Source organism: Perissodus microlepis, chromosome 7, assembly GCF_051167445.1.
Source record: "Perissodus microlepis isolate ML-2025 ecotype Zambia chromosome 7, ASM5116744v1, whole genome shotgun sequence".
NCBI classification, from domain to species: Eukaryota; Metazoa; Chordata; class Actinopteri; order Cichliformes; family Cichlidae; genus Perissodus; species Perissodus microlepis.
Genome location: NC_140467.1, coordinates 59,449,914 through 59,477,289, shown reverse-complemented (window position 1 = coordinate 59,477,289; position 27,376 = coordinate 59,449,914). Strand labels below are relative to the sequence as shown.

Here is a 27,376-nt window from a genome sequence, read left to right as displayed (position 1 = left end):
TGCAGTGAAACAGGAACAAAAGCATCGTCATACTGTCACGCTTCAACAAAGCAACAGTGACTGCAGAGAAGACTTTTAATGTTAGAACAATGTGACTAATGATAGGCTCTACAACAATTCAATTCAATTCAATTCAATTCAATTCAATTTTATTTATATAGCGCCAAATCACAACAAAAGTCGCCTCAAGGCGCTTCATAGATACAGAGAAAAACCCAACAATCATATGACCCCCTATGAGCAAGCACTTTGGCGACAGTGGGAAGGAAAAACTCCCTTTTAACAGGAAGAAACCTCCGGCAGAACCAGGCTCAGGGAGGGGCGGCCATCTGCTGCGACCGGTTGGGGTGAGAGAAGGAAGACAGGATAAAAGACATGCTGCGGAAGAGAGACAGAGGTTAATAACAGATATGATTCAATGCAGAGAGGTCTATTAATACATAGTGAGTGAGAAAGGTGACTGGAAAGGAAAAACTCAATGCATCATGGGAATCCCCCGGCAGCCTACGTCTATTGCAGCATAACTAAGGGAGGATTCAGGGTCACCTGGTCCAGCCCTAACTATATGCTTTAGCAAAAAGGAAAGTTTTAAGCCTAATCTTAAAAGTAGAGATAGTTTCTGTCTCCCGAATCCAAACTGGAAGCTGGTTCCACAGATGAGGGGCCTGAAAACTGAAGGCTCTGCCTCCCATTCTACTTTTAAATACTCTAGGAACAACAAGTAAGCCTGCAGAGCGAGAGCGAAGTGCTCTAATAGGGTGATATGGTACTACAAGGTCATTAAGATAAGATGGGGCCTGATTATTTAAGACCTTGTATGTGAGAAGCAGGATTTTGAATTCAATTCTGGATTTAACAGGAAGCCAATGAAGGGAAGCCAAAACAGGAGAAATATGCTCTCTCTTTCTAGTCCCTGTCAGGACTCTTGCTGCAGCATTTTGGATTAGCTGAAGGCTTTTCAGTGAGTTTTTTGGACATCCTGATAATAATGAATTACAGTAGTCCAGCCTGGAAGTAATAAATGCATGAACTAGTTTTTCAGCGTCACTCTGAGACAGGATATTTCTAATTTTAGAGATGTTGCGCAAATGGAAGAAAGCAGTCTTACATATTTGTTTAATATGTGCGTTGAAGGACATGTCCTGGTCAAAAATGACAAGAAGCAACATGTTTAAAGCGTGCCAATCACTACTCCTACATCAACAATGTCAATAAGAATGATTACCCAACTCACTGATGTGATTTTCTTTACTGATTTGCCATCATTAACAGCTGCAGGCAACTATTTAAAAAAAATCTTTGATAAAACTACAAGCATCAAACCACAAACAGATGTTGTGACTAGCAGCTGAACTTTATGGAAGATGCAGCCGCCTGTTGAGAAATATATGGAGACCAAAACAGAGCTAAAAGGAGATTCATTAGATGTTGTAGATTAAATGTTATTGTTACAAGTTATTCAGATGCAAACTGGAGATCTTAACACCAACACTACAAAGGGATGGACTCCCAGTCCTATGCACAAAAACTACAGCAAGGACAAACAACTCTGAGAGCTTCCTTGATCAGATTTAAATCAGGTAATGGGGTTTTTGGTTCCCTGGTTCTTTTGATCACACCTTGGAAACTTGAGATGCACTGAATATCTTGAATACTTGTAATTCAACTGATACACTGCACTGGTATTACTGCCAAGTGAAAAGACCAGAGCAGCATGAAAGGGAAGCTGGCATTGCAGTGGGCTGCAAAGGAGCTTGCAGCTAAAACACTATTTCTGAAATGCAGGCTGACACTGAGATCAAAACAATGCTGTGCTCAGTTTTGTTCCATTTCCTGTAATCACATCTGTATGGATTTTCCTAATATCTGCTCTTTTTTGTGTTTAGTAGATGTGAATGAGGGACACCGGGCAGCGACACACAACAACATTCATCAAATGTGTCCAGCACTGCTGGATTTTACTTCATAGCTGGCTCATCTTGAGGGGAAAATCTAGCTTCACAATAACAATTTCGTTTTGGGATTTTTTCCCGATCCACAGTATTATATACCTCCACAAAAACATCCACATAAATATTTCCTGCATTAGATGTAGCTTAAGAAATTTAAGATCTAAGTGTCCAAGATCATAAGTGGATCAAATGCAAGCGTGAATTCTCTTATGATGAATTATTCTTCTATTATTACTTAATTATTTTCTTCAAGAGGCACTTTGAGCTGACGCTGTGGCTGATGGCTGAGTCTTAAAGATGTGAGGAGCAGCAGCGCAGTTCTCACTGGCTTAAACTTTTGGAAGAGCTCGGAGATTAAACCGAGCTGACACACTGAGGTCTCACCGTGGATTAAGGCGCTTTTCTCACACTTGCAGGGAGAGGGAAGGTGTTAACTGGTCTCTTATGATGCCTTATTTTACCTACTGCCTGTGCTACTCTCAGCTTTATAATTGAGTCTTTTCTTATATTTTCTTACCTTGACTTTAGCGGTGATGCTGAGTGGGGAGTATCCTGTCGCCTCAGTGTACTCCCTCTTCTCCTGCTGAGCCTGAGCTCCTACTAGGTTGTTGAAGTTGGTGGTTAAGTGGCGCCTCAGCAGAGTTTTCTGAGGAGGGATGTTCAGCAGCATGGCCAGGCTATCAGAGTTAAACCGAGGCTCTAGCATCTATTTGAGGAGAAATGATGTCAGATGCTTTTTAAATTCTTGTTTTCCATTTTGCTCCAGATGCCGGCTGCTTTTATGTACTCACTATCAGCCCTCCATGCACGCCGCTGCCCCTCAGGTTTGGGGCATACTCTGCAAGGTCCACAGATCTCAACCACTCCATGACTCGGTGGTTAGACCACTGGACAACCTCACTGGGAGTGAACTGGCTCTGTAACACACACAAATGAATGTATCTTTTGTTCTAGTTTGACTTTTTAACAGTTTCCCAGCCTTTCAAAGTGATGTTTTCTGGCAAATTTTGTTTGCACGAACTGATTAAAAAAATACAAACCAACATAGTTATATAAACTGTACTCAGTCTGCATGTGCAAATGTGGCACAAGTGGATGTCCCATTCTGACCACCAACATGTGCATCTGTGAGCAGGAATCTATGAACTTAGCTAACTCTGACGTGACACCATGTGATGCCACACACACATACAGGTAGTCAGAACAAGGACTTCCACAAGCGATGACCTTGAACGGGTGCTCAAGTTTTTGACTTTCATGGATGGAGTCTTTATGAAAAATGCGTGAGGTACAAATACAATGTACAAAAAGAACTTACAAAGAAGAAGACAGCGGATCTGATTTGAAGTTTTAATTTACGAGTTCACTCACTAATGGCTCTTTTGCCATCTTTGTACTTTAACGTATAAATGAGTTAACAATACCTCATTTCCGGGCCTGCGTTTGAGGCAGTTGGGATTGAATTTGTTGACATGGAGAACATGAATGGCACACTTGATGCTGAGGTGGTGCAGCTGGCTGGTCACTTTAAGGAATAATAAGTCGTTCTAACATGGAGAGCAGAGACAGATACAAGAAGGGAAACATGTCATACATCCCTTTTATTTTTGGGCAACCGAAAGCTCCTTTGCCCCCATATGGTAACGCTGATTTAACTTCACATGAATTGATCAGTTACAAACTCACCACAGTGAGATACTGCAGCATCTGCCCATCCACTCTTCCTTCATTAAATTGGTCTTTGTACTGAGGAAGGCCAATATCATCAAGCCAACCTGGAACAAAGAACATAACTGTTTTCTCTGAGTTTTTCCCATATGTGTGTCTGTGCGTATGTGAGAGAAAGAATCCTTTACATACGGGTAACCCAGAGGTAATCGAGCTCTGCAGATTTTTCAGGCTGTTTGCTACTGATCGCTTTGATGGACAACTGAAGCTTCTTCCTGTGGAGTGGATTCTTCATGGCCATCTCCTGTGGACAAAGAGAAACGATTGGCTTTTCCCTCCTGTTACAGTTTAGTCAAGTTAACCAGATTTAAAAGCAACATTGGTCAAAGTGCTGTACTACCAAAAAAGAACTCTTTAGAATATCAAAATTAATAAAATCTTACAAATAAATAAAAGCAAATGTTGAGGCTTAGTTTAAAAACCAGTGTTTTGAATGGATTTTAAAACATTTCCAGTGTTGATTAGGTTCTGATGTGAACAGGTAAACCACGGTTTAAAAGCAACAGCAAGGGTCCTGTCGTAAAGGTCCTTCATGATTTTATGTGGCTAGGCAGCGATGTTCTGGAGCAGCTGCAGATGTGAAATCAAAGACTTGCTTACACTCAACTATTTCAGTAGTCGCCAAGTAGTATGTCAAAATGCTACAACTCCCATGCCATTAAGAGTGGGGAGAAGGTCTGAACAACAGAACCTCTGCTATCTCTTCGTAAAGTCCAATGACATCCATTTTTAGCGTGTACGATCAGCAAAGGTTGTAGCATTACTGTAGCATCAGTGCATCGTCTGCATAGTGAAGTGCTGTAATGAACGGTGGACCTTTTTTTTTGTAATCGACCCTCATAGTCGAATGTGGAATGATGCTGAAATAACTCCAATAACAGGCAAAACATGAAAGAGTTTTCCAAATTCTCCAAAGTCTCCTATCTGTGAAATTATTGTTTAAAAATATTTTACTATACATTCATCGAACAAGTGAAAAATCCCTGGTCAGATCATGGGAGGAGACACAAATCCCTTTAGGTTTGTGTCAGGAAAAGCATCCAACATAAAACAAATCTGCCAAATATAACTTGCAGAGCTGCTGCAACAGCAGCAATCATCCATTCGCTCATCCTTTTCAGGGTGGTGGGGGGTGCTGGAGCCTATCCCAGCTGTCATAGGGCAAGATATACCCTGGTTGCCAGTCTGTCTCAGGGCTAACACACAGAGACAGACAACCATTTGCACTCACATTTACTCCTGCATTTTGGACTGTGGGAGGAAACCGTGCACAGGGAGAACATGCAAACTCCAAACAGAAAGATGGTGGAACTGAACTCAGGACCTTCTTGCTGTGAGGCAACAGTGCCAATGACGTGCCACCGTGCTGCCCGTGCTGCAGCAACCCTTTGTGAATAAAGCAACAGCTTGAAGTAGCTTCTTCTACTGCAAAAGTGGTTAAATTGGCAGATAATGTGGAGCACCCATAAATTAGTAAACCTGCAAAATATTAATTCAATCATTGATAAAATGACTGACAATCTGACCATCCATCCATCCATCTTCTTCTGCTTATCCGTGGCCGGATCGCGGGGGCAGGAGCCTAAGCAGAGAAGCCCAGACCTTCCTCTCCCCAGCCATCTCCTCTAGCTTGTCCGGGGGAACATCAAGCATTCCCAGTACACCCAGGAGGTGCCCAGGAGGCATACTTGTCAGATGCCCGAACCACCTCAACTGGCTCCTTTGGATGTGGTGGAGCAGCAGCTCTACTCTGAGCCCCTCCCGGATGGCTGAACTTCTCACCCTATCTTTCAATCTGACTATCTGATGGTAATTTCATTGAATTTAAATGATTAAACTAACATTTTAGTAATAAAATCCATTCAAGTTCTGGTTGCACCTAAATTTAAAGAAATACTGCAAGCTGCATACCATAAAGGACAAACCTGAAAAGTATATTCAAAGACCGACTTTCTATTAAAAAGATGAAGAATTTGATGAAGAACAACTTAAAGAAAAATAACAAAATGGTCAAAAACCATGTTAAACACAGTACATAAATAAACAAACAGTTGTGTACTCCTAGCAGAAGGATATATAAGGTGAGGTATTTAAAAAGAAAAACAGAAACTCCAGCTTCAAGTCAGAGATACTGATACGGCGATCCAAGGTTTGACAGTTTCCATGGATCACAGTATCAATATAGATTAACCTGAAGAAAGAAACAGAACTGATCAAAATGATCTCGATGAGACGCAGAGAAAGGTTGGAGGTGGAAATGAGGTGTATGATGTGACAGTGTTGAAGGCGAAACTAAAGAGCTGGTTGAAAGGCAGAGGCAGGCGTTACTAAAGACCAAACAAACAGACAGACGGCAACAATGATCAGACAGGTAGAAATGGAAAATATGTGACACGCTGTATGGAAAACCAACACAGTGTGATTGTGTGTGCCGGTTGTCTTAGAAGCATCACTTTAGGAACCACACTCTATAAAGCAGTGATGTGTGCGTTTGAGTGTGTATACCTTCTCTAGGTCTTGTGGCGTGGCTGATAGCAGAGTCTGACCGCTGGTGACCCACTGGCGAGCGAGGATGCTGTACTGACCTAGTCCAATGTCTTCAATCCAGTCACACACCTGCTCTGTGTTCCACTTAGAAAATGGCGTCTTCAGATCTCTGCATAGGAACAAAACACCAAAAAGTGAACCCTGCACCTAATCACTCCTATTCACTTTATTAATATAGATATTTTATTAATTAATATACCGTGTTTTCCCTGAACGGGCCAATCGAGGTCCAGCTGTAGCTCTGAATCCTCCCCTCTTGAAGTCTCCTAGCTCTGGGTCATGAACTTGGACAGGACTACCCGACTGACTGCGACGGATCCTTGCAGACAAAATGAGAACATGAGTATAAATATAAAAAGTTTAGGACACCAAACATGCTGTTAAGTGTGTGCTCTGTATATCCTTAAAACATACTTCCCCCAGAGTTTCCTAATTCCTCTGTGACCCTTCCTGTTCTCTGGTGAGACAGGAGACTGCTGTCCAGAATCCACTCCAGAGGACAGCGGGGACTGGTCTGATGGAAAGCACTCCTCCAGCTTCTCTGAATGCTCTGCCACAGGAAAAAAAACAATGAGGAGGGGAATCACTGCAGGAACCTGAGGGGAGCTCTGGGATCCAGAGTATCTGTGTTTCCTGCTATGGACCAGAACAACATGAACATCTGCTGCTCCAAATTAAATCACACATATGGGAGATTGTTCTGTTTGGAAAATTGACCGTCTCACATTGAGATTTTTCATACATGCAACAATAAACCACTTTTTGTACAGCACTACACCTTTTATGTGCACCAAACCAACAGTTTGAAATTCCCAGTAAGGTCCTCTATTTCTGATCACAATATTAAAGCTCCTACTCATACCTATAGTCACTGTTCTGGAATTACTTTCCTGGCTACTTCTAGGTCATAGGCTTTGTGTTTAAGCAAATATTCTTTACTAAAACCTACTACAAATAGTCAAAGGACAACTCAAAAAGAGATTTAGGATTACTCTAAAGAAATCCCAAAACACAGCACAAACACTACACATCCAAAGACAACACAAAAGTAACCAAGTGACCACAAAGACACAAGAAAACAATTGCAAAAAGAAGGCTCTATACACAAAAACAGAATTTCACTACAAAAGAGACACAAATTTGTGTCTGAGAGAGAGACAGGACTACCTTAGAGAAGACAAATAACCATAAAGATATGCAAAAGACAAAACAAAATGACAAAAGAAACAAAGCTCCAAAGATTTGCATCCCAAAGTGACCGCAGAGATGCTAAATTGCTGCAAGAAAGGCTTTAAACAAGGCTAGAAACAAATCTGAAACGTCCACAAAAAACATAAAAAAAATATACCAAGTGACTTGGTACAACCAACCACACAAAGAAACAGGAAGATGCACAGAGCAGCTGGAAAAAAGACACCAAAGAAAAACAGCTACTAAGTGACACAAAGACATAATCGTTAGAAAAAGACTCAAAACTACAGTTTGTGTGTCTTTCTCCTATGTTGGAGTGCTTACTGTGTCAGAATTCAAATGTGGCTGTTAAACTGTCCAATATTTGACAGTGCTACATAAAATGATACAGATAACTTATTTAGCCCCAGAAACAGAGACAAGCTGGCAAATTCTTCTCAATAGGTTTGTAAGACTCCTACACTTAGGGGTGAAATGATATACCCACCAGCATCATAGAGGTCATGTTTTCCAGGAGATCCTGATGCAGAAGAGGTTAGTTAAGTGAGAAGGATGCAAGGAGAAAAAAAGCAGAAGGCATTATTAGTCAAAGCGTCTTTATCTCCGAAATAAATGCTGAATACATGTTTGATTGTAAAGCAGAGCTGTTGACGGTTAAGTCTTTAGAAGTACTCTAAATTACTGCTTCAAGCCCATTACTCTAAATATCTGTCTCAGTTAATATGCGCTGACCTCTGAATATGCATGCTAGTCCATGCTACATCTATCCATCCTATCTGCCACTCAGCGGTAGGATCAAGAATATCTGCCCAAATACTCTAGAACCAGAAAACGATTTTCTAAGATAAGTGCAAAATATACAGGGTTTCTTAAAAGTCCCTGAATAAGAACAATAATGTATTTTAAATAGTGCTCTCATAGACTGTATAGAAAGGATGGACACAGCCAACACAGTACCACAGACTGGTTAGTGCAGCCTTGTTGTGAAGGATCAAAGTGAATGTTCTCCCCACAACAGTCTTCAGATTGTGAAACCTATTTGAAGCAGCTACCTTTTGATTTCACTCCTGTTTGAACACTTGCTCCTTCAACAGGGAGCATCAGCTGTGGACTGTGAGCGAGTGCAACCCCAGTGAGGCCATGAGAGCGAGTGGGAGCGGATGTCAGATTGCATCCTTCTTTGTTTACTTTGGGGTGTTTTAGCTAGTTGAACTTCATACATACTTAAGCTTGCACTCCTCGCCCTCTCGCAGTCCTCTGATTACCCTCCTGCCTTCTTAAGCTCTGGCTCTGTGTACGCAGATATACGGGTGGCCGTGTGCTTTGATGCCTATTAGCTTTAAAGCGTATGTTTAATTCAGCAAATGCTGATGCGAGAGAGGCGGGCATTATCTTCGACAGCTCTCTGAATCGTGAGGGAGTCCTAATAATCCTGGGCTTTAAAGCTGCTTCATCCTCAGCGAAAACGGCTGCTCACCCTGACTCCGCTCACCTCTCAGAAAATCTTGTTTTGCTCACAAGATAGGTGATGCTTTTGTTTGCTCAAAGAGGCTTTCTCTCAGTGACTTCACAGTCACAGAAACACTGCGTTTCAGTTCTTCTGAAAGTGTATTTTCAGTGTTGACATTTGCATTTCTGTGAGGGCATACAGTACCTAAAACCGGAGCACTGGCACTCCTGCAGCGAACTGCAGTCAGAGCACAAACAGGAGAAAAGAGCAATCCGACAGCAGAGCAGGCATGAGGAGGAGGAGAAAGAAAAGGCACAGAAAGGAAGCAGTGGGCGAAGAGTTAGTTGACAAAGACAAAAAATATTTTTGTTTTGTTTTGCTTTGCAGTGCCAAATGATCTGTTCACTAAAATCACTTGCTTTATATTCCAAGGAAAAGTTACACAAGAGGGGAAATATGCATGTTGGCTTTCTTGCAAAGCTAAATAAGATGTGTATGATCACTATGAAGCTACAGCCAGAAGGCTGCTTGATTAGCTCAGCTGAATAAATGTATTCCCCAAAATATACAAACATTTAAATTTTTCCCTTGAGTGCAAGGTCACGCAGATTTTTTAGGTTTAAATTACAAAGAGTGAGAGACCTGCATTTGAGATTTCACAGATTAAAACATGGTACTTAACAGATACAACACTCACTCAGACTGTAGTCCTGGCTGTGGACAGGCGAGAGCTGGACGGGAGATAAATACTCTCCGTCTCCGTCGCCGTTCAGCTCGGCCCGCGGCTCGTTCTTTTTACTCAGTTTCCCCGGCAGAGTTTGGTACTTGTTCACCTCCATGTGGGGATTCTGTACAATATAAAAAGCAAACAGTGTGTTACTCTTTCAGCCAAGTCTGGAATCAAATTCCAGATATAATCTTAAAATGTATACAATTCAATAAATTCACTGCAGCTTTGAATCTAAAATGATTTTCTTAATAGACACCTCTGACTCTAACAAAGTGGACACCTTAATGCTATGTGGCTCTGATTCTCTTTTTTTACATGCTTCTTTAACTACACTGAAAGTTAGTGGCTTTACCCGTGCTCTGATGGCTTTCATAAGATCACAGCGGGGCCGTGAGGTGATTTGTGTTTTTCCTCTGTTGCATAACCGTCTGTCCTTTAGACAGTGAATGTCTGATGATGCTGGAATATAACCGCACATTAAAGTCATCGGGGTCTGAGAGAATAACTGGAGAAAGGCCAGCAGAAAGAAACAGCTGGGAGGCAGCTGTGATGTCAAGTACTACCGACAGCCACTTCAGGTGGGTCTTGGCCCTTTTGTGTGTGTGTGTGCGTTTGTGTGTGTGTTTGTTTGTGTAGACGCAGTATGATTATACGATTATATATTGACTATAATGCACTGTGAACTTGTCATGCTGAGAACAAGAGGTCAGAGGGCACCAGGACAGTTACATCACTGTTTGCTATAAAGCACAACATTACTACACATTCTAGCAGTTTATAAGTGGCCTCACAGAAAAGAAGACAACGCTGTGAGCTTGTTTTTGTCTATTATATCCCTCGAACATATCAGTAGGTCATCAGTCATTACTTGTTGATGTAAGTGCATCAGGTCTATTTAAGAGACGCTTTGCCTTGTGTGGATCTTTTTATGCAGCCTTATAACTACTCACACAGAAACTACTCCATTACCTTTTGCTTTTCTGTTACATCTCTCAGTACTCTGCCTCTTTCTGTATGACCAACACTCTGTGTACTTTTAATGTATGATAATTAGTATGTTCAAGTCTTAATTCATATGGCTTGATACTAATTAGTATGTCCCCTTGCCCTTGATTGGCTCCTCCACTTGCCTGTCCTGCTGCTGCCTCCTGCCCCTGCACCTGATTGGTTCCCCAGTCCACGCTTGACGCTTTAACCTCTGCTTGAAACCAAGAGAACTGACTGTGATTGGCTGTGAGCAGCCAATCACAGTCACAGTCTTGTTCTATGGCTGTTTTTATTTTCTCCTAGTTTGTATCTTATTAGAAGCTGTCAAGCTTCTGCTCTGTTTCTTTGTTTATTCAGCAATGCAACCATATTCCACTGAGGCACTTAGTAGACCTCTGTCATGTATCGGTTTGCATCGAAAGGTGTCTGCTTGTAGCCAAAGAGCTCAAATTTGTGACAGAATAGAGAAAACTCTTCTACAAATCTCTGCTCACAGTCCGCTGCTTCTAAAAACGTTCTTTACTGCTTATTAAAAGATCATTTCACCTTCCTGCTAGAGAGCTGGGGGTCCAATCTCTACTTAACCTTTATTTATTAAAGTTACTTTTTTTAGGTTAAAACTTCGTATTAAAGTGTTTCCTGTTATTTGTGAAACATGTATAATGAGGATGGATAACTTGCTGGCACAAACAAAATAATGCGAACCTGTTAGAAATCACTGAATAGGATAGAAGAAGGAGCGCATCATTCTAGACATTTTAGACTATTTGTTTACTTATAATAACTACAAAATAACAGAAAATTTAGGAACTCTTAGAGGAAAGTTGCCCATTACCTGGACAAAAACAGTCACAATCACATTTTATAGCCAACAAATATTTTACCCTTTCATAAATAAATAGATTTTCTGCTTGAAAAATGTAAGCTGGTGGCCAGAAAGAAGCCAAAAATCATCAGGTGAATGACGTGATAGGTGAAAATTATGTTTGGCATTAAAAAAACAGCAAAAGCAAGAATGTGGTCATGATCCAAATTTTAGAGGGATATATGTGAATATATCTTTAGATACAGTTTCTTATCATGGGGGGGGGGGAGTTGGTCATGAAGATTAGTTAAGGAAGGAGAGAAGGAAAGTGGGCCTAATATATCCCCGTGGCCGCTGTAATAAGAACTGTCTGAATTCTCTTAATACTGAAGAAAAGGTGCTTCAGTGCTTCATCTGTTGCCTCATTTAACAGAGGAAACCCTAATCCACCCTTTCTGAAAGGAAAGGCGATCATCTTGACAATTCAAAGCATCGCACGTCAGACCATTCACAACAATAAACGATCAACGTAACTGATGTTTGGTGTAGATTATCATGTAAATAAATCCTGCTTTCTTATTACATAACATGCAAATATGTGGATATGTTTTAGCCCAAAGCTGGACTATGAACCACTCTGTTAAAATTCTTGCTTTAATCAAGGCAACGACTACAAAGGATCATCTCTTTAGTCGGAAGAGAAAATACGAGTGGACAGCAGGGTGAGATTTCCTGCGGGGAGTCTACACAGGAGAAGATTAGTGATGTAGTAGAGACGAGAGATCACAGAACGTATGAACCTGTAGTTTCGCCAAGTAAAATAGCCAATGTGATATGAGCAGGTGGTGGTGACTACATTAAAAGGTTACCTGCAGTAAGAATAACCGTGTTGTTCATTTTTATACAGCCTGCATAAAACAACAAGGTAAAAACAGACAAGGCAAAGTATCCAATATGTGTTTGAAGCTCTTTTTGTGCCACGCCAACATTTTAATGAGCAGTCGGATTCTCTTTTCCTTATGAAATTACATCTTCCCCTGACTTCATGGTGTTTTCCATACAGGTCATGGAAAAACTGATTAGGAGTCATTTTTTTGGACTATTTGGCCACAACCCAAGTCTTGTTTATATTTTGATTTATTTTATCTTCTTTACAAAAAATGTATACTAATCCTGTAATCTAAAGATGTATAATGAATACATGGGATTTGTGTAGCTAAATGTGTAACATCATGTTGCAGATCAGTACCTCGGCCCCTACATCTGATTCACTTTCAAGTGGCTGGATCTCTACAGCCTACAGCCAACAGAGAGACGGGAGAGACCAGAGAACACACACACACAAACCCAGAATTAGAAGGTTAGCAATCACACAGTCAGATTAACAGAACGTTAAAGATTAGCTAGAAAGAACTGATTTAAAGTACTTTTTAGTAAGCAGATGTGATAGGCTGGATTAGATAGAGATTAGTATGTTTATATTAAACAAGCGAATCGTGGAGGCAAACACTAACAGACCTTTTGTAAAGATCCACTCTGCAACTCTTCAAGACTGCTGGACATCAACCGGCGCCGATGCCTGCAGAAAAAATATTGTATCGCTGACATCTGGTTAAGCAGACGTACACTTTGAATGTGCTTGTACTGTAGCAGGGCTTACCAAGATCCATTAAACAAACTTGGGTCAGCAGCGGACACCAGCGATGTCTCCACAGAGTTCTGGAAACTGCAACAGACACCACACAGAGTTAACTCAGAGTCTGGCGTTCATTCATCGCGTACAGTACGAGCGCTGCACATTCATACCTGGAATCCAAATCCCTCTGATACGGGGATGAGGACAGCATAAGTGGCGACGATCCTCTTGATGACAGCTATGAAGGAAAAAACATTTTTTCAAAGCATTTGTGGAGAAATGAAGTGAGATTATTAACCCAATAATTCTTTGACTTTTATTTAAAATTTCTTGTGAATCCTACCTCTGATCTGAGGATGTCAGAGTGTGCTTTGTGAGTGATGGCTTTGAGCTTTAAACTGCCACTCAGCTCCTCTTCACTGCTTCCTGGTAGATAGAAACCAAAACAATTGGCAGCATAGTGACGTTAGAGAGAAAAGACAGGTTTCCAAGCAGAAACTCACAATACAGAAAAAGGAAGCTCACCCTGCGTGAGTGCCATGACCTCCCTCATCTTTCTGTATTGGCTGAGCAGAATGGTAAGCTCCTCTATACGCCGATCCTATTATCACCAAGGCAGAAATGGTCATTCTCTTTTTATTTAATCTTGTTGTAAAGGATATATATTGTAGCAGTGGCAAAAATGATTTCATTACCTTTTCGTCATTTGAAGCCAACAAAGACTCCATCCCCACCTTTAACCTCTGGTATTCCTGGTCTAACAAAGAAGACAAAGAAGTTAAAAAGGATCCTATTGTACCCTCACGCTAGCTAGTTAGATCAGGGCAGCTGATGGGTGCACGAAGCGGTGCTGGTGACAGACATGAGAGCCGTGCAAATAGGACTAATCAAGCAAAACAAATACATGCTGACAGCACAACTGCCCATGCAGCATCACCTGGGACACACGTGGAAACTGAGCATTGTCAACAGCACCATTACCGAGAGAAGAACTAATGAGGCTTGCATCAGTATCAGACACACAAACACGAGCCGGCACCAGATTTCATTTAACATCCTTTCAAATGCAGAAACTTATCTAAATGGGATTTTTTTTTGTTTATTCAAACGACTCAGCTTTGAAATGATATGCATGTCATCGGTGGCTTTAGAGCAGCATTTATAAGGCAACAAGAAAGCAATTCTAATGAACTGCAATATGACAATGCCAGGAGGAAAAACAAAGCACAAAATGTCAGGATATTGCAACGCTCTCTGGTGACTCCTCCTGCAGAAATCAATAAACTAGTTACATAGTTTTATCTACTACTTGTCCCACTCTCTTTTCAGATTTTCTTTAGATAACATGTTTATATTATAGTCCTCTCAATGTGCTCATTATGTTCTATTTACTCAGATTTGAATCTATGTTTTTTACATGCCTCACTGTGTGCATTTATCAGCGTGTTTGTGTGGTACTTTTATACTGTACTTTATATTCGATGTGTTCTTCCCAAACCGGAAGGCACTTTGGGTGAACTCCTGTTAAATAAAGATGATTCGATGTGGTATAAGAAGTTTGCACAGGACAGTGGACGCTGCATAGCCTGACACTCTTCTGAGTCTTTTTGATTTGAAAGGATGTACAGGCTCACATCACAGACACACACTGAAGCTTAGCTGTGGTCCAATCTCAAACCAAACATCCACATTCCTGATGAAGAGACTACTTAGCCTCGACATTTAAAGTGTTTCCCTGTTTGGTTTTAAGTTTCACATTTGAGTCATAAATGACCAAAACAGAAAAATCCAGCTGTCCAGGAGGTTGCTTAGAAATTAGCCCCATTAGCAACATAAATGCCTTACATTTGTTAATCAGATGCTTGATATACACCTCCTCTACAGCAGAGGGCAGCAAAGAGTGAAAAAAAACAAGCCAAGTGGAGAACAGAGAAGAGAGGAACTGTTGATTAGATGTTACAGTAATCAGAGTTGACAGACGTGCACATCGCTGCCTCTCGCACATATCTGCACTGACAGATTTGATTGGTCAGACTGTCAGCTGAGTGTACCTCTCTCTGCGTTGTCATTGGCGCTGCCGCCTCTGGCCAGCAGCTGGGTCTGTAGGCACTCGATCTCAGCATCTTTGGAGGCCAGGAGCTGCTGCAGCTCTGAGATTTCTGCCTGTGGAGGAAGTCAGAGTAGATGTCTGTGAACTGGGTCGATCTTCCAGGTCAGTGGATGTCTGTGAGCTGTAAGTGTGAAGCAACTAAGCAAATCATTTCTAAAAACCAACCAGCCAACTGATGAGCCATCAGAGTAACACATAAAATGAGTTGTGAATTCTGAGATTATTCTATATTATCATCATTATTATTATTATTATTTGGCACTGAGCACCTTCTTTCAAATAAAAACTACACAATGGAAATATAAAACAAGCACTGAAAGCCACATGTAGCCACAAGTTATTTTGGTTTTCTGCTTTAAATCAACCCCACTATTTCACTTTTTTACAATACTTTGTTAAAACAAACTCTACCACAGCTTTCTCCACACGATCTAGGGAAACTGCATCACCACTCAAGCATCTATCCAATGGAAGTATTTCTGGCAAAAAACCACAATTTCTGACACGTACTACACTCTCCACCCTCAGCTGTTAACTGTAACATGACTGACATTACTGCATTGTAGGGATGGATATCGAAAACTGGTTCTTGTTGAGAACCGGTTCCCACTGTTTCAATTCCTTGGAATTGTTTGCCATTTTTGCAAACGATTCCCTTATCGATTCCAGTCGCCCCGAATGACGTCACCATGTTGCGGAGCATCATTTACCTGGCAGGAAACATGGCGCTCAAAAGTTTGGTTATACTTTACGAGAACAGATGACAACAGGGCAGCTTGCAATACTTGAAAAGTAGATATTTCATTTAAGGGAGGAAACACTACGAATATGCAAAAGCATTTGCTCACAAAACACGCGATGACCTTAAATGAATGTCATGTTTTTAATTCCGCTCGACTCGTGAATCTCAACGCAGCAGCAGCGGTAATGTTTGCACGTCCTCTCCCGTTAATGCGGCAGGTAAATAATCAACTAACAGTGCATATTATGTTAGCGCGATCTGCCTTATTACAAAACCTGCCATTACTGTGCATTTAGGTGACCATGATGAGAGAGACAGACAGAGTCTGGCTGGCTCAGATGCTGGCAGTTCTCGCTGCAGTCTGCCGGTAGCGTCTCCTTTCAGGCCAGGATAGACGAATGTCACCGAGCAGTGACTAAGTTTGTGGTCAAAGGCTTGCACCCATTTGCCACAGCAGATGCCCCCGATTTTCAGTAAGTGAATGTGTTTAATTGTAGGCAGGGACATTACTGGATATTCTTGTGTAATTGCTACAGAATAATTTATGTTATACTTTGTTATTGCTACAGAAGAATATTTATTTTATTATTTTACATTTACAATTTTTTTTCCTGGGGACCCTGTGACACCCCATTGAAGAGCCGTAGGCTGGATCTCTTAAGATCTCACTGTTGGGTTTGTAAGGCCATGTTACTCCTAAATTTCTATCTTGTTCAAAGAGAAGATATAAAGCAAAATTCTAAGCTAATCGACCTTAGTGTTCTCCTGTTTTAAAAAGAATCGATAAGAGAATCGATAAAGAATCGAATCGTTAAACAGAATCGAAAATGGAATCGGAATCGTGAAAATCTTATCAATACCCTACTGCATTGTGCCCAAACAGCTGAAAATGAGGCCAGGATGATGTGCCATAAACTGCACTTGGCTGTGGGAAGACTTCTTAACAAATTTATAGCATAGTACAAAAAAGTTTTGACAGATTGTTTCCTCTGAATAATTGGTTCAGTTTTGTTGAATGACATTCTGATATTTATTTGATCTATCACTAAGCAAATATGTGTGTTTCTGTGCACTGCATTCATACAGTTTACATAACTTTAGCTTACTAGCATTATCTGATAGCATAGCATGCCACCTTCTCATGCTAATATAGTTCTTTTTGGCTCCAAAAACAACATGGCAATGGTCAAACAAACAAAATTTGAGGTCCAGGAAACAATAGGTGGCATCACTTTCATTATGTCCATCTTTTATATACAGATGGTGTAAAAACTACATTGTTTTTGTAGATTTGGGGCAGAGGACATATTTAAAGCCCCACACAACACAGAACACCGCACATATGTGCGTTTGTTTTATGTGCATTTGTCCAGGTGAACTTTTGTTCTCCGGCCAGCAGTGACAACTTTCAAGAATAACCATTTCAAGATTATCAATCACGTCCATCTTCTATATACAGTCTACAGCCTAGTGACTAAGAGCTAAGAGCTCAGTCAGACCTCTCATCACTTTAACTGAAGCCAACACAAATGGACAAATTAGGGTACCGATGCTTCCGTGTAGGGAAAATTCAAATACAACAGCAAAAGGGAATGTTAGCATCAAAGGAAGAAACATCTTCTGCAGTATCGTTTTTTAAAAGAAACAATAATACTGATATTTTATACATATGCAAGCGTTAAGCCTCTGTCTTATTTTTCAGTATTGACCCTCTAATATAATAAAAACTGCTGTACTTTAGTCACATGCAATCCACGTTTTCTTTATCCATTACAAATTTCCTATTCTCAGACATCAGATTAAATGACTAAAGTGCCAAAATAAGAATTAAACAGGAAAACATTTATCTCCAAAAAATCATGAAGTGGACCCTGTTATTTAAGCTATTTGCTTGTGTCTGCTCTGAGGCCTTGACATGTTATGACAACCTAATCTGAGTTAAGACGAAAAGAATAGTAAAAAAAGGTAATCACACATTATGCTAACAAATACAGTGGAGGCAACAGCTGAAGACAACAGGTGTGTGTCAGACAGTATGTGTGTGCACAGACTGTATGGTGGCATGCTATAAGTGCAAACTTAACAATGCCTGCAGCTGCTCTGCAATAAAACCCAGAAGCAAAAACCTACAATAGGGTAAGAAGCAGGGAAAGCCAGATAATAACTCAGAGATGTGCAGGGTTTTGTTACTACCATCAGATCTGTGTTTGTCTCGAAGGCTCCAAATATTACAGAGCATATAAAATAAAATAAAAGGCACCAGCCAGGAAATCTGCTGAAGTGAGAATATGTGGAAGCCATCATTACCATGTTATATCCTTAGTGCACAATATGAACACAGTAGGGTCGCACAAACACACAGAACTGATAGAATCAAATAAATTCACAAAATCCATGCAAACGCACACTAAAAATCACAACAACGGGAAAGAAAAAGCCACAAGTAAAAGGATGGAATCTACTGGTTTCTGCTTTTAAAAAATACAAACCTTGTCCTTATCAAAACGAGGAGCTTTTATTGTGTAGGTTTTTCTGTCCGGTCCCTTCCTGCTCAAAGGGACAGGACAGAGCTTCACAGCTATCGCAAGACCAACAAAAACAAATGCAACTAAGGAAACTAAGGAAAGAAAAGAAATGCGGAAAAAAACATGAGAAGGGGAGGAGCAAGACGAGAAAAGTAGAAAAGAAGAGGCCAAACATAACACTAATCATAGGAAAGAAACCAACACGGGGAGATGACAAGCGGCAAGAGCAGGAGGCAGGAGAGGAGGAAGAGGAGGCACCTGTGCGCTGCGCCAGCGCTCCTCCCAATGCTGCTTCTCCAGCTGTGTGTGCTCGACAGTCAGCTTGAGGCTGGACAGCTGGGTCATGAGCGACTGGTAACACACATGGAGAGAGTAAGAGATAGAGAGCTAGAGAGGGAGAGAGGACAGGAAGAGAGTAATGACGGGGAGAGATTTAGGGATGTGAAGAGAAAGGAGGAGCGGAAAAAAGTGAAGAGAGCAAGCCGCAGAGAGGGGTTAGTAGAGAAGAGGAGAGGAGGCGGATAGTGAAGGAGGGAGAGGAAGAGAGGAGGAAGGAAGCACTGTAAGCACAGAGAAACCAATGGCAGTTTGACCTCCTTCAGACAATATCCAACAATATGTTAGAGAGAGACTCTGTCATAACAAAGGAAATGAACCTGCACGTCTCTGCTGCTGAGAAACGCAGATGAGTGAAGCTCTGATTATTTCATCCTGATGAATGAAGGTTAAAGAAATTCACCTGGTGACAGTCTGATCAAATTATCTAACTTTTACGTATAACATCACAGTAACACCAGCTGTTAATTTTATCTTCTGTTACAGTATCCAGCATCCATTCTTGTCTACATCTGCTCTATTTCCTTTTTCATATGTGCAATTATCAGATTAGGAAGTCCGTCCTTTACACAGGTTTGCTGCAGTGACTTCACAGGCCAGTTTCCACATTTTGGTAAGTCTTCTTCCGGTGAGTTTGATGAGAAGTATACACCACACTCACATCTATGATATGAAGTTAGTCAGATTAGTTTAGAGCAATGTTTGGCTTCGTTTAATGTAAGTCTGGAAGAAAAGGGAAACAAGCCGCCTGGCTTTGACCAAAGGAAATTAACCCACCCTAATGAAAACTTCAGAGCTCATTAAGTCCCATTTTTTTATTCATTTTTTATTTATTCTATTGTATTCTACACAAAATAACTCTCGAAAAAAAGCAAGAGCTGCATTTTATTAAAAATAGTGGAAAAACACAACAAATCTCAAAACTATATATGCGCTCCTTACAATTTCACATCAGTAATGCAATTTAACTTAAATTTAAGAAACGCCAAGAAAATACCAGATGGAAGATCTCAGAGACTAATGAGCTCAATTAGTGATGTTGTTGGATATTAAAAAAAACATCTTAAAGAGGCCGAGCTGTTCAGAAGAAAAACTCGGAAGGGACTAACTGCTCCGTGAAAAACTATGTGGGCAAAGAGTTCAACAATTTAAGGGTAAAAGTTTCATAAAATAACAAAAGATTAGAGAAGTTCAAAGTATCGGGGCATTGCATCATAATATTTAAAGATCCAGAGATTCTGGAGACACCTCTAGACCAAGTACCAAGGCTAAAAACCAATGAAACGCTGCAATTTTGGGGCCCTACGACAAGTGAAATGGACATCTGTGAAGACACCACTAATACTAAATGATGTTTACAGATTTTGGAGTAACATTGAAAGAACCAAACCACAATTTACATGTTTTCCAGCAGTAGTGAAACACATTTTTAACCCTCTGGGGTCTCTGGACGCGCCGGCGCGTCAAAATCACATGACCGATTTAAGACAACACAGCTACAACATGCAGAGAGTCAGAGTCTCAACTTGGGTCGAAAGTGCAGACTTAAAACTATATACCAGTTTTTGAATTGTGTCGATGGGCCACGTAAAACCAGAGTTATGATAAAAAATACACACGATGTTTTTTTCTGAACAAAACAGTGGTGTTTACAGCGGGAAGAACGGTAAAAACGGCGTTTTTTACAGACAGGCTAGCAAACACTCTCCGCTTGTGAGTGAAAAAAGAAAAAGAAAAAACACCCCTTCCCTATTGGTGTTAGAGTTTACCATGTCAGCCAATCAAAAAAAATGATATGGCAACATGTGACATTTGGTTGTTTAGAGAGGAGGGGAAGTTTTTAGGAGTGACACCCGAGACGGAAAGCGGGCAAGCGAAAGACAGAGAGAGAGCGAGTTTTCACATGTGAGACATTAGTGACGTTTAGCGTGTTTGGAGGCTATAGTTAGTTTGTTGTGTAGTTATTGTTTTGTACTGTGTGTCAGTTATACTGCTGAATTTCATATTTTCTCCAAAAAAGCCGTCAAAGGCAGATTCCAGTGTAAACGCTGTTCCCACATGGAAAACTGGACTGATGCACCTCCTGCTGTCAGACCTGCAGGGTTTAGGCCTGTGGTATTCTCCTCTGTCTTATACTGAACACAAACTACATTTTTTGGACTGGCACAAACAATTTGTGTGCCTTCTTATTTGATGCAGAACACCTGATTGTTCTGTAAATAGATTTAAATGGTTATATAAAAAACGCCTGAGGCCTTGGCTGCATTTTTAGATAAATAGTACCATATAACTTTGTTGTTTTCAAAACTTGTATACCAAAATGAAAAAATAACTCAAATTTCAGATATTTGAGGTTGTGCTGAAAATAATGATACCATACAAGGCAAGAAAAACATATTTTAAAGGTGAAATATAGAGGTAAAATCAAAAGTAGTAAAAAACGGCCAATTATACCCTGGACCCCAGAGGGTTAAGTCTTCATATTCAAAAAAAGCACATATAATAAGGTTTCTCAGGTTCAACATTTGATATGCTTTTGTATATGTTACACAGCATCCCAGCTTCTACAAACAGATTTTAAGTGCATGTAAAATGCATTTTACACTGCTCTGTGTGCTTTAGCGAGTACCTTGGTGGCTCTTAATTTCCTCTCATACTGGCTCTTCTCTCCCTCCAACTCATCCACTTTGCTCTTCAGCTGCTTAACTTCTTGTTGCAAATCCTGCAGAAAAGCCAAACCATAGCATTCTTTAGTTAGCCGGACCACTTTACATACATGTGCACAATTACGAAACTTTTCTGATGTTTCAAGCAATTCTCAAAAAAAGTTATACATTTCATCTACATGTCACAATCAGCACGAGGTTCATCTACATGAGTGGGCACGCATGCCAGCATATAAATGGGAGGGTATTCAAACACCAGGTTCACATTCAGTGCAGTTATAAAGGTCCCCGGGGCCAGACAGTGGTTAATAAAGGAAACAAGATCCTCCTGAAACAGACACCACAACGTGCAGTTAACAACCAGGAAACCCAGAACACTACTGAAAGCCTTCCGGGTCGCACATCTGCCAGCTGCGCACTGCCACCATCTGGGGGAAACTTTGGACAGCAGGGTTATAGGGACCGTAACATGACCCATCCACCTGGTCAGTGTATTAGGAAGCTGACAGATGTAAACTTTGTTAGTGGAGGAATCACTGTCATGCAAGGAAACCACATCGAATCTAATACAAAACACAATTCTGGTCCTAAAGGCAAGCTTGAAAGGATTTATAGAGACAACATCCTGATCGGTGCTGAAGTACATTCCAAATGTTTCAAATGCTTGAGGAGTTCACTCTACGTCATACTGCTGGAAGACTTTTTAGGTAAATAACTCCTCAAATGTATGGAAGCATTTAGAAAACCCAATCGAAACCCTCAATCACTGCAAGAACCAGAGCAGAGTGTGACCCCAACATCCTGCAGTACACATACAGACACTACAAGAGAGGTTGTTAGCTTGATTCTGTGGAATATTCCAAATACCGGGTGGTGTGTGGACTGGTTAAAAGGGAAGAAGAGAAGAGAAGAAATGATGGGGAAGGAGGGTAAGATGAGTTCATCCATCAAGTCTCCCTACGTGAACAGTCTTTCCTCCATTGTGCTGCCGGGCATCAGAGCCAGACAGGCTCAGGTCCAAGCCGACCAACCCAACTTGAGGGCTGTAGCCCTGGGCTTGGCCGTCTCTTGGCTCCCCCTGCTGGGCCTCCTTCTCCTCCAGGGCCCGTTTCTCCTGAATGCGAGTGCTGATCTCCTCCTGAAACCTGCACATCTGCTCCTGGAGCTCACTGATGAGATTTACCACACACTGGGAGGGTTGGAAGACAAATGAAGGGTGGCAGAAGAGGTGAAATGGTGAGATGAGGAGAAGAAAAGAGGAATAAATGAAAGTCAGTTGAGAGGAGGAGAGGAGAATAAAACATGAACTTATTTGTTAATCAGTCAGTACAGGGAAAATGGTTGATGCCACATCTGGATCACTGTTGGCCATTTGTAGTAGAAAACACATAAAAATCTTGTGAAACACACAAAGCACAAAGATTTACACAAACACTTGAAGCGGAAGAAAGAAATGCTTAAATTCAACTGGAGAAAATGTTAGAATCCTAGAAAAGAAGGAGCATTACACCTCAGCACATTGACAAACAACTGAAAACATCCCTAAGGAACCTAAAAGTAACTTTTACTCCTTTATATACTTTTGCATTATGCAATGCCCTCCTCTTGTATTAGTGCTGTAACAGTGAGATTGTGGGAGACAGATGCAGGCAAGGCATCATGCCTCACCGTCTTACATTGTTGAAATAGTGTGAAAAACAGATCTGTGCTCATCTACAGCGCGAGTGTTTCTGCGCCACCTCCCTGCTGGTTCAATGTGACCACTGACAGGAAAGGAGCGACCACTTTATTCTTAAGGTTAGTCTGGGGTCAGAGGAAAAAGCAGGAAGTCTAGTGGAGTTTGGAGAGCAGCGGTGAGCAGACAAACACCTCCTGTCAGCCAGAATTAGAGTGGGGTGGTTAAGAATGGGTTGTATTGTTTGGGTGAACTGTGCTCCAACTGAGTGGATGAATCATTGTGTCCAATTAAATCAAGACAGCGGTCACAAATCACTAATTTGTCTCAGAGGGTTTTCCCAGTCTAACCGGCTTTTGTACAGGAATTAAAGATCGAAAGGTCAAATGCAACACGCCCCGTTGTGATACGACCACCACACTTTAGGCGTTCCAAAAGTCCTCAACCAACAAGTCAGTCATGCTGATGCACTTAGTGATTTTGCATTGTACTGGCTGTTAAGCTAGTGGTTGTTATTAGGATTGGACGTTCCAAAAGCTTCATTTATCCTGTTTACAGTCACATCAGAAAGACTCCACCGTATCACTAACAATCAATAGCAAGAAATACTAAAATAAGAAATTGTATTTAGGAAAAAATAAATCAGATTATCTTAAATATTAAAAGTGTCTCATTAATTAAATCCAGTGTCATAGAACAGGCCGTGGAAGATGTCGAGCGTATCCACTGAGGACAGATCAGGGCTAACATCTGTCTTCTGCTGACATTAGAATAGTTTCCATGGCAACTTCTGATGTTGCACAATATAAGTATGATACCATATTGTAAATATAAAAAATGGCAATAGGAACAAGCTGCCAAGATTTCAGTCTCTGTCATTGTGCTTCGTGGCCTATTTTACATTTTACATGAAAAGCAGCTCAGCAGGCAGGGCTGTTTTAAACTACATATAATCCACATTTCAGGCTTCTAAAGCATAATTTTGTATAAGTAATAACCCCATCTGGCGCACCAGGGTTATTATAACATGCCTGAGCTCAAGCCAAGTCTAGTCGCATGAGAAACAGAGCCGTAACCCAGAATTTAGACCAATAAAACAAAACAAGACAGGATGTAAAGACAGGAAAAAAACAGAGCGTACAATAAAGAAGAGACATGAAGGTGCACAGAGCAAAGTCTCTAACTGTTCTTTTTGTTTACACACATTAAAAGTTGAGCAAACTGTTGGTCTAAGAAAATGTCACAGCTCAGGGGAATCTTGTTCCTGAAAAGTGGTTGCTTTAGTACTTAAAGGTGTTCGTGAGACGGCAGCGAGCCTGTGTGTGGTGTTGGTGTGGTTTCCTGAGGTGAAAGTGTTTGGCTCCGAGGAATGCTCAGAATGGATGCTTGCCATTCCTCCTGACAGCCTACCGGAGCCTCGCAGCTGTTACTAACCACACACACAGACACACACACAGACACACACATCCTGACTTTACTCACAAAAATGCAGCCCCATCATAATGTAAACAAAGCAAAGCACCTCAGCTGCACACCAGACATGTTGGATTCTGGTGAGTACGTATGTGTATCTCAATACTGAATCAATACTAAACCAAGACAGCACCAACTTATAAAAACAGCTCATTGACAGGACTGATGTTAGATTTATGTGGTGGAGCCTCAAGCTGAGAGAATAGGCCTCATGATCCCTGAAGCAGCCTGAAAAACAGACTAGATAAAGTGAATAAGTGCCGCCCAATTCCTGTTGAAGTTTGTGCTGCTTTTTTACATTTTTTGCAATATAACCTACTAAAAAAGGACTGCTTGATAATATCCTGCACTATTTTGTTTAATCTGCCTGTTAGATTTAATGACTCATTAACTAAAGGTGCCAAAATGCTGTTCCGGATTGTTCCAGCTCACTGGCTACATGAACTCATGCATGTAACCTAAATGGATTTTTTGGATACATTTCAGCACCAAAACTACTGTGTTAGGTACAGGCATGATGCCTTGGGTTAACAGTAGCCACATGCTAGAAAGTGACAAGATTGCATGTAAAAGATGGGAACATGCTGCAAATATATTTCTAGGAGCACACAAACTGATTTACTAACATCTGCGATATGCACGTTACTGCTAATTGCACCAGTATTTAATGCTGAAAACGGGTATTGCATTTTTTGTGCTGGATATTAAAATGAACTGACCGCCCGTGCTAAGCAAACAGTGCAACTTTTGCAAATCACTATTTTAAATCAACATTTTAAACATCTATTTAACAGTAGTGTGAGACAAAGTGGTGCAGCTAGCATGACGTGAGTAGAAAGTGCCAAGATGTTGGCACTTTCTACTCAAACCAAGGGTTTGCAGGCAGTTTTCTTATGAAATAAGGATCATGTCAGGTACACTAAACTCAGGTTCACTGTACCTGAAATGGTATCTGAAATACTGGACAGCTCCCAGGATTTATTGACAGAATGTGGCTTCCTGACTGAATAAAAAAGTTTTCTGCTAAGACAAATTTTCTTCTTGTTATTGAGTGAATGTGAGCTTTGCACAAGAAGCAAAGTCAGCTCACACTTGGTTTTCTCATAGAATCAGACATCGCTGGCAGTCACGTCCTGCAGGATTTGCAGTGTGGCTATCATGCACGTTCGGTTAATGTGCACCTTACAGGTCAGAAAACAATATTTCAAACTACATCCTGTCACTTTTTGTACATCAGCTGTCTGTTCCTTCTTTTTTCTCTGCCCTCTCTCTTTTCGTCTGTTCCCTTCACTATCTCCTCCCCTCTGTCTGCTTCCGCTGATGCTTATCACACTCCATCCATGTGCGGTTGCAGAGTATGGGCCCCTGCGTGTCAAAAATGCTGTATCGTGTTTATTCTATCAGAGCACGGCCCTGGATGGCTTGTGATAGCTTTACACACAGACACACACACGCACACACAGCGAAACCACATGAGCAGCCTTAGTATCCGTTTGTGCCAGTGGGAAGCAGCTGGGTGTCACAATGAACAAAGTCCACACAAAGAAACTAGTGAAGACAAGCAAAGGCTGCTCAGCCGGACTTGGTTGGAATGCGTGTATGTGTGCATCATTATTGTGTGTTCTGTCAGTGAGGGAAACAATGTCCTAATGTAACTCTCACCTTCACCGAGGCCCAAACCTGTTGCTGAGCTGAGCAGTCGTTTTCACCTACACTCATTGGCCACTTCATTGGGTACACCTGTTCTAGTGGTTGCTAATCAAAATAGCTAATCAGTAAATCAAATGGCACCAACTCAATGGATTTAGGCATGCATGCATAGTCAAGATGACCTGCTGAAGTTAAAACTGAGGACCTACATGGTTGTTGGTGTATTTCAGCGGCTGCTGATCTACTGGGATTTTTCTGCATAACCATCTCTACGGTTTACACAGAATGGTCCAAAAAACTGAAGATACCCAGTGAGTGACAGTTATCTGTGAGAAAAAAACCTTGTTGATGCAAGAGGTCAGACATGAGCAGCTGCTTTGAGATTATGAGAAGGCAACAGTAACTTGAATGACCATTCCTCACAACCAAGGTTTAAGATCGCCTCTCAACACGCAACACGTCAAAGCTTGAAGCAGAGGAACTACAGCAGCAGAAGACTACACCAGGTTTCACACCTTTCAGCTAGAAAAAGAAAACCGAGGCTACAGTTTAAATGGGCTCACCGAAATTGGAGAAGATTGGAAAAATGCTGCCTGGTCTGATGAGTTTTCTGCCGCAACATTCCTGGTTGGATCAGAATGTGGTGTGAACGGCATTAAAGCTCCAGCCTGGCTTGCATCAACAGTTCAGGCTGTTGGTGGTGTAAAAGTGTTGGGGGATATTTTAATGACGCACTATGACACACTCACTTAAATGCCATCGCCTACCTGAGTACTGTTGGTGACCAAGTCCATCCCTGTATAACCACAGTGTACTCATATTCTAATGGCTGCTTCCAGCGGGATAATGAGCCATGACACAGATCGTATTACAATGGTTTCTTGAACATGACAATGAGCTCACAATACTTAAATGGAGGGTGTTCACTTTTCTGTAAAAGTCATGACGGCCATACTAGAATTATTGATTTCTTGACTTCAAAAGGTGGAAGGGCTTTAGGTGCACCAGGTATTAGTGTATTAGGTATATTAGGTATTAGAGTTTCAGTTGTTTTTTCACAGTTTCAGTTAATTATTTCTAAAGTCTCCGATCAAAAACAAAAACTGTTCCGCTGTCTCTTTGCAGGATGTGAGCAGGGTGGTGCTTAAACTACTGTTTGATGTGTTCTGGCTT

The 27,376-nt window shown here is 41.1% G+C and overlaps 1 protein-coding gene across 4 annotated transcripts in view; it reads right to left on the bottom strand.

The window, feature by feature from the left end:
• ppfibp2b (PPFIA binding protein 2b) overlaps nt 1-27,376 on the bottom strand; it is a 104,850-nt gene that overhangs the window by 6,134 nt on the left and 71,340 nt on the right. The window contains exons 7-30 of one of the 4 annotated variants that reach the window (XM_084936303.1): nt 22,367-22,594; nt 21,369-21,461; nt 18,662-18,790; nt 15,078-15,189; nt 14,872-14,904; nt 13,722-13,783; nt 13,552-13,627; nt 13,370-13,452; nt 13,197-13,264; nt 13,051-13,116; nt 12,909-12,969; nt 12,640-12,687; nt 9,566-9,716; nt 9,073-9,105; nt 7,906-7,938; nt 6,642-6,777; nt 6,427-6,546; nt 6,186-6,336; nt 3,813-3,924; nt 3,639-3,727; nt 3,377-3,499; nt 2,744-2,869; nt 2,470-2,658; nt 6-378 (exon numbers count right to left, since the gene is read on the bottom strand). In XM_084936303.1, the coding sequence (XP_084792429.1) occupies nt 280-378; nt 2,470-2,658; nt 2,744-2,869; nt 3,377-3,499; nt 3,639-3,727; nt 3,813-3,924; nt 6,186-6,336; nt 6,427-6,546; nt 6,642-6,777; nt 7,906-7,938; nt 9,073-9,105; nt 9,566-9,716; nt 12,640-12,687; nt 12,909-12,969; nt 13,051-13,116; nt 13,197-13,264; nt 13,370-13,452; nt 13,552-13,627; nt 13,722-13,783; nt 14,872-14,904; nt 15,078-15,189; nt 18,662-18,790; nt 21,369-21,461; nt 22,367-22,594 (2,421 nt within the window). In that variant the 3' untranslated portion in view covers nt 6-279. Of the gene's footprint in view, nt 1-5; nt 379-2,469; nt 2,659-2,743; nt 2,870-3,376; nt 3,500-3,638; nt 3,728-3,812; nt 3,925-6,185; nt 6,337-6,426; nt 6,547-6,641; nt 6,778-7,905; nt 7,939-9,072; nt 9,106-9,565; nt 9,717-12,639; nt 12,688-12,908; nt 12,970-13,050; nt 13,117-13,196; nt 13,265-13,369; nt 13,453-13,551; nt 13,628-13,721; nt 13,784-14,871; nt 14,905-15,077; nt 15,190-18,661; nt 18,791-21,368; nt 21,462-22,366; nt 22,595-27,376 lie in introns of those variants that run through there. The other 3 variants (XM_084936300.1, XM_084936304.1, XM_084936302.1) reach the window with 3 other exon arrangements.